Source organism: Bubalus kerabau, chromosome 6 (assembly GCF_029407905.1).
Source record: "Bubalus kerabau isolate K-KA32 ecotype Philippines breed swamp buffalo chromosome 6, PCC_UOA_SB_1v2, whole genome shotgun sequence".
NCBI classification, from domain to species: Eukaryota; Metazoa; Chordata; class Mammalia; order Artiodactyla; family Bovidae; genus Bubalus; species Bubalus kerabau.
The window spans coordinates 49,137,993-49,145,800 of NC_073629.1; the positions used below are offsets into that span (position 1 = coordinate 49,137,993).

At 40.0% G+C, this 7,808-nt stretch overlaps 1 protein-coding gene across 2 annotated transcripts in view; it reads right to left on the reverse strand.

Moving 5' to 3' along the window:
- Window positions 1–5,798: 5,798 nt before the first annotated feature.
- The window catches only part of RWDD3 (RWD domain containing 3), an 11,848-nt gene continuing 9,838 nt past the window's right edge, over window positions 5,799–7,808 (reverse strand). Inside the window, exons 3-4 of one of the 2 annotated variants that reach the window (XM_055585028.1) lie at window positions 6,378–6,493; window positions 5,799–6,279 (exon numbers count right to left, since the gene is read on the reverse strand). In XM_055585028.1, the coding sequence (XP_055441003.1) occupies window positions 6,165–6,279; window positions 6,378–6,493 (231 nt within the window). In that variant the 3' untranslated portion in view covers window positions 5,799–6,164. Of the gene's footprint in view, window positions 6,280–6,377; window positions 6,494–7,808 lie in introns of those variants that run through there. The other variant, XM_055585029.1, reaches the window with a different exon arrangement.

The following is a 7,808-nucleotide window of genomic DNA, read 5'->3' on the forward strand; positions in this document are numbered from 1 at the left end:
GATGGCCACAAGATGAGTAGATCTCTGCACCCAACCGGAATTTTAGAAGATTATATATAAACGCCTTACTCAGATCCAGTCACGTATTCAGTTCAGGAGTTCTCAACTACATCTTACTGTCTCAAGATTGCATCCTTGAATGGCTCCTAGTGTGGAAATGGTGGGCAGAACATATGTTCCAAGGACAGGAGAGAGGTGAGGAGCCTGTGATTGCCCAAGTCCAGCTCTTGGGTCAACCAACAGTTCACATTTTCTCCATGACCTCCTGTAACACTAGTTGAATTAGTTTTTTTAATTCCTTTTTTTCCCCAATAGATCTGTAATGACAGCAAAGAAGAGTCAAGGAAATATAAAAAGTTTCTAATATATCGTTCACCCAGCTACTAAGGAAAAAAACCTAAATATCATCTTTCATTTCTTTCTTCTTCATCTTCTACATTCAATCTGGCATCAAATCTGCTCAGCTCAGACTTCCCTGGTGATCCAGTAATTAAGAATCCATCTGCCAAAGCAGGAAATACAGATCCAATCCCCGGTCTGGGAAGATCCCACATGGCACAAGGCAATAAGTCTGTGGGCCACAACTACTGAGCCCAGGTTCTAAAGCCCAGGAGCCACAGCTACTGAGCCCATGCAGCCTAAAGCCTGTGCTCTGCAACGAGAAGCCACCACTATGAGAAGCCTGTACACCACAACTAGGGAGAGCCTACCTGCAGCAACCAAGACCCATGCAGCCAAAAATAAATAAATAAATATTTTTTAAAAGGTCTGCTCAGATCTATCTCCAAAATGTATCTCATATCTGACCACTTTGCTCCAATGCCATCATAAGCAAACCACCATCATCCCTCAGCTGGACCACTCACTGCAACAGGCTCCTAACTGGCGTTCATTCTTCCACTATTGGCCCTCGTACTGCTCATTTGCTTTGTAACAGTCAGATGATATTACTAAAGTGTAAATCAGATATCACACCTGTCTCCAGTGCAATGAATTCCCACTGCAGTTTTTTTTAAAGGCTTATACTGGGTTTTAAGACTCAAAAGGATCTGGTTCCTACGTCTGTCTCCAAACTTTTCACTGTGCATATATATTGTAGACATCACCCCAAGGGTCTGAGAAACAGTACCCTGTTCAGGAAGAATATAGCCATTCCCCACCCCCAAAAGGCCCTTTTTCCAACCACAACCCCATTTGTTCACTTTATAAGTAACTGCCATCCTGACTTTTATTATACCAACTTCTTCGCTTGTCTTTTAATTTCAGCATTTGAGTACGCATTCATGGTTTAAAGTCATTTTCTTGCTTTTGAACTTTTACAATCATATGGTATATATTTTGTGTGTGTGTTTACTTAATTTGTTCAATGTTGCTTTTTTAAAGATGGAGCCATGAAAAAAAAAATGGAGCCATGTTGCTCTGTATGACTATAGTTCACTCATTTAATTTGCTGTGTAGTATTTCATTGCATGAATATACTGCAATTTACTTGTTTATTCTATGTTGGTGGGTGTTTAGGTTGCTTCCTTTGGCCTGCTGAAAACAATATTGTTATGAACATTCTTATACAGGTAACCTCACACATATGCACACATTTCTGTAAGGTATATGCCTAGAAGTAGAAATACTGGGTTATAAGCTATGGAATTATCAGTTTTTCTAGATAAACTGCTTGTTGAAAGCATTTGGGTCAGTTTATACTCCTGCCAATAGTATATTGGTGCTGCCATTTCTCCATTAACTCTTGCTATTAATCCATCTTTTAAATTTTAGCTATACTAGTGGGTGGCACACTCCAGTACTCTTGCCTGGAAAATCCCATGGATGGAGGAGCCTGGTAGGCTGCAGTCCAAGGGGTCATTAAGAGTCGGACATGACTGAGCAACTTCACTTTCACTTTTCGCTTTCATGCATTGGAGAAGGAAATGGCAACCCACTCCAGTGTTCTTGCCTGGAGAATCCCAGGGACGGGGGAGCCTGGTGGGCTGCCATCTATGGGGTCGAACAGAGTCGGACACGACTGAAGCGACTTAGCAGCAGCAGCAGTGAGTGGCGAGTAATATTGTTGGAATTTTAATTTGCATTTCTCATTACCAATGAGGTATTATTTCATCCATGAAATCATGAAGGTTGTAGTTGCTGTTGTTCAGTTGCTCGGTCCTGTCTGATTCTTTACGACCCCATGGACTGCAGCATGCCAGGCTTCCCTGTCTATCACCAACTCCCAGAGCTTGCCCAAATTCATGTCCATCGAGTCAGTGATGCCATCCAACCATCTTGTCTTCTGTCATCCCCTTCTCCTCCTGCCTTCAATCTTTCCCAGCATCGGGGTCTTTTCTAATGAGTCAGCTCTTCGTAACAGGTGGCCAAAGTACTGGAGCTTCAGCTTCAGCATCATGGACATGTACAATCGAAGTGATGTGCACAAGATCAGGCTCAAGCAGATCGGAAGGCACAAATAAACTGCATGCTCAAGTAGCTCAGATGTTGTAGTGACTACGCCTGCACAGCTGTTTCTTCCTCAGTCCACACCTCGGCCATCATAGCAATATCCATAGTTTATTTAGTGAGGAGGAAAAAACTCCGAGGATGGTTCTTTCCATCACAATATGCTTCAGAAATTACCACTGCAATCTAGTGTGTCTCTGAAAGGTGGTGAATAGAAATCTCAGTGGGCAGAATTTTCAACAGTACTTCTGGTTGTCTACTGTAAAGAAACTAGGAAAAGAGATGTCCACAGGTGTAGATCTACAGTGTTCCATGGGCAAGGGGCTAATGGATTTGTCAGGTAGTCAGGGGCTTTGAAAGAATAAGATCAGAAGGCTAATGACAAGGGAATCTGGGGAGGGAGTATGTGAATGGAACTCTCAGGATGAGAACAAAATTTGAGGCTAGTGGTGTCCCATGTGATGTGCAGAGGGCAACCACTGTGGTGAACATCTTCCTTGATTAAGTGGACAGGATGACTCATCCTCTGGATGTCAGTCATCCTCTTTCCCTAGCATCCCAGTGCTTGCTCAGTGGGCTCGTGTACCAAGTAACTGTGGCAGCAGGAATAGAGGTTATCAACCCAGGGATCGAACCCAAGTCTCACACATTGCAGGCAAATTCTTAACCATCTGAGCCACCAGGGAAGCCCAAGAATACTGGAGTAGGGAGCCTATTCCTTCTCCAGGAGATCTTCCAGACCCAGGAATCGAATCAGGGTCTCCTGCATTGCAGGATTCTTGACCAGCTGAGCTACCAGGGAAACCCCATACATGGACTCAGCAACATGAAATTCTTCTCACCAATACTAATCTTACTATTGTCACTGCCGAGTACCTAACCTGCTAAGAACAGAGACCAGTCCTGAGAGACACCAGCCATCTGGTGACTAGTTAATCACATTGGATTCCTTCTCTAGTGGAAGATCCAGCAACTGTCATGAAAATATTTATTCTGGATATGAATCCTAAGACTCTTGCTGTAAGACTACCAACCATAATCTCACCAACATGGTTATCTCTCAAAACATAAATTCTAAATGAGAAATTCATTTCAGAAAGGGCTCACAACTATGAAATTCATAGGACTTTCCATGTACCAAATCACCCAGAAGTGGCTGGATTGATAAAGTAATATAATGACCTACTGAGACATATTAATATGATGTTATTTCTCCCTCTGACAGAATACAGTTTGAGGAATTACAGAATAAAAACTAGGATGGATTTTTTCTCATTATTATGTTTAATAATCCACTCACAGAATTTTTTACTCCCATCCTTACAAATGGGCAAAAAAAAGAGGTCCCTATAAAGGCTGGGGTGCTTGATCCATATTATTACAGGGAAATTGGTCTACTGACACAGAGGGGTCAGTATGAACTATGTCAAGAGCTCAGGGGATTATCTGGGTTGCCTCTTAATGTTCTCTTACTTAACAGTAAAACTTAATACACAACCAACTCCTAAGGACTCAGACCTATCAGAATTAAGATTCAGCTGCCTTACTAGGTAAAGAGCCTTGACTAGCTAGCATGCTGGTCAGGAGCAGAAAAAAAAAAAAAAATGGAGTAGAGGAAGAGGTTATAAATATCAACTACAACTTCATGCCCAGTTATAGAAACAAGTACTTAAGCAAATCTACTTTATTGTTTGTTCTGTATATTTTTGTGTATATTAACTATTTTTTCTTCCCCCTTTCCCTATCAAGTCATATAAAAAATGTTGGTGGTAGTACACTTGACAATTTAATCATCCAGGTGATTCAACCAGAATATCTAACACCTCTAAGAATAACAGTAGGCGCTTCCCAGGTGGCTCAGTGGTAAAGAATCCACCTGCCAACACAGGAGACACAGGTTCCATCCCTGGGTTGGGAAGATGCCCTGGAGTAAGAAATGGCTACCCACTCCAGTATTCTTGCCTGGAGAATCCCATGGACAGAGAAGCCTGGTGGGCTGCAGTCCAAGGGGTCACAGAGTCAGACACAACTGAGCACACGTGGGCACACGCACGCACACACACACACACACACACACACACTAATAATAGTAACTGATGGAACTTACTTGCCATAGGTACTCAGCTCCCTCTCCCCTCACTCCACACAGGCACACCCACCCTCCTATATTCTGCTCTGTTCTCCTGGGGTTAGGATATTCAGACTACATTTCCCATACTCCTTTTTGACAACTGGATTCCTGTCAAGTTTGCTCAATAGGAAGCAAGGTAGCACAGGTCCCAGCACCGTGATATTGTTGGCAGTGGTTTCAGGGGAAACAGAGGTAGAGTGATTCTGAACTCCAACAGACCACAAACAGTATCTGTCAGTAATCTTAGCTCTGGCCCAGGCAGTACCATTTAAGCAGATCTAGGATAGACTACAACACCCTCCAATAGTGCAGCTGTGGGAACAGACTCCTAGCAGCTTCTGAACTCTGAGAATACTAACCTCCCACAGAACAATCTAACTACATTTACCAGTTTTCCAGGAAAAACATCACCAACACCCTAGAATGAGATAAAATGAACCAAAAATCCCCTCATTAAAGCAGCCCCATAGAATGATCAACAGGTAGGTCTAATTTAATTACAAGGGTATCTGAAAATGAGACAATCAGATTGGACTGCCATAGTCAGAGCAGCATGCTCAGGAAGCACTACTGGGCGTGCCGCCATGTCTCCTTATTTATCCTTCCCATCAGTTATAATTTATTATGACATCACTGCAGATTACAGTGAGAGAGTTTTCTTCCATCACTTGGCCCCTTATTTCAAAGCACAGGTAGATTCATGAACACAAATATCCTTCCTTAAACTAAATAAATGCCTGTCTATACTTCTGGAACAGATTTTAACACAAGCTTTTATTTTATGCCTGCTCTCCTTACATCAAACACATTTTGAGATTATCAGACTTTACCAAATTTTCCATCAGAAATTAAAAATATCTCCATATAATTTCCTCCCTCTGGTAAGTCAAGTTCATTTTGTGTAAAACATTTCTTCCCTTGTAAAACTAGACTGTAAATTTTTCAAAAAAGAATTTTCTTTTAAATTGACTCTTCAGTCCTATAACTAGTAAGCACCATGCTATTTTGGGACCCCAAAGAAAGCAACTGTAAATCAAGTTCTATAGAACTTCTTTGGTTTGTATTTAAACTAACCATTTATTCAATTCCACAAAGAAATCAGTGTTATATTTTTCTTAACATTCAACTTAAAACATTAGACATAATAAGCTGAATGAGGGAAAATCATTATCAAATGCTAAAAATGTAAACATGAAAAAAGTAAACATGAAAACAAATCTCTTTTTAAAAATTCATTTAATTACAAGAAAATTAGCCAGAAAATTGCACAGTTCCAAACAAATCCTCTGTATAAACACAAGGGCTCATTTACACATCATCTTTTTATATTTATCTCTGAAATAACATTCCATCTATTGAACTCAGCTTCTACTGGCAAAATTAGAATACATGGGTATTTTTTACTGTTTAATATTCCATAAGCAGAATTGGCTTTTGTCCTGAAGTTATGATGGTGTCTGTCATTCTGCTTCAGAGAAACTCGAAAATTGTTCCCTTATGAGTTTCAATTAGCCACTCTCAAAATCCAATGGAAAAAGAAAAAAAAAAACACTGTAGTTTCACTAAAAGATTCCTGTCCTCAACTTCATTTTACCAGCCTAAGTACACATTCAGAGAAAAGCTTCTTAAGTCCTGTAGTTTCAAATTCCTTTTGTAACTCATCCAACGATGAATACTCTTTGACTTCAAATGCCAGAAACCTGCATTATACAAGAGAAACTCATGAATATGCCTAAATTTGTCAGAGTATAATTATCGATTCAGTTGCTTTTCCATCTGCAATAGTACTAAATTATACCTTTTGTGTTCTGTCTGTACTTTTGTTTCAAACAGTACACTAATCATTTTCTCTTTGCATTTCTTTCCACTTGAGTCCACATCCACTTTGCAAGTTTTCTGAAGAATCAGGTACTCCTAAATGATAAAACAGTATGTTAAATACATATCTGACTCTGAATCTCAAAGTCTTACTTTTAAAGGAGAAATAATCTGCTGGCCTGTTTGCATGCTGACAGAGTACTCGCTTTCTGAATCACGCAGTAAGAGAGTTACAGTGTTTTAATGTACTTGGAAGCGTAACATTCTGGTGAATGCTGGAGTAAAGAAGGTTCTAATCCAACTACACAGGCTTAAATCTAGACTCGTCAGCCTACTAGAGCCGATTCTGGGGTTAGTTACCTAAACCCTCTGTGCCTCAGTAACCTACTCCATAAAATGCTTGCTCTTAACAGCTACCTTATAGGGACGCTGTGACGGTTAAATGAGCTAATGTGTGCAAAGCACTGAGAGGAGTGCCTGGTACAACAGCACTTGATGCAGCCAGCTGCTACCATTATGACAGCACTATTACTACTTCAAGGTCAGAGGGAAGTTAACAGACACACAGCACCAAACCTTCCAAATTGATGGAATCCATAAATATGTACCTGTAATTCTCAATCCTGATAAACCATCTTAAAGATTTTAACAGAGATATTTACATTAAACGGCATTTTAGGGAAAGTTAATAAAAAAGAAAGAACTATTTTAAAAAGTTCTCTGCATTAGCACAGGTCTAGCCATATGATTCATTAATTGATGGATCCAATCAGAGTAAAAAATATCTGCAACACAGCTGCACTTAGCTTAATATGCCTGAGCTGGCTTAAAGAAACATCTGAGCCCTTTGGGGAAATATGAGCAAAGAAATTATGAGCATTCATTTAGTCAGCCACTATTTTACCCAGAAGAGTCCAGCTTTATAGATATGCTAGGAGTGAGTGAGTGATAGTTGCTCAGTCATGTCTGAGTCTTTGCGACCCCATGGACTATAGCCTGCCAGGATCCTCTGTCCAAGGAATTCTCCAGTCAAGAATATTGGAATGGGTTGCCATTTCCTTCTCCAAGATATACTATACATCACCTTAGGTTCCTTGATCAGACCCCAACCCAAAATCTGTATTAAATCTGAAAATGTGTTGTCCCTATACACTATAACCTAGCAATCCTCTGGTTAACTAATGTTATCAATTATCAAGTTTTGTGTTAAGATCTCATCATGAAAAAGCTATGTAATCCTACAAATTTGTAGTAACCCTACAAACCTTTAAGACAATAAGTTATGAAAGATAAATCTGTTTTAAAAAATTCCACTGTAATTATTCTTGACCCAACCCACTTGAAAGCATAAAACCTATTAAGTGATTTGTAGCTCTTTTAAGATTTAACATATAATAAGCAGTTTTCCTTG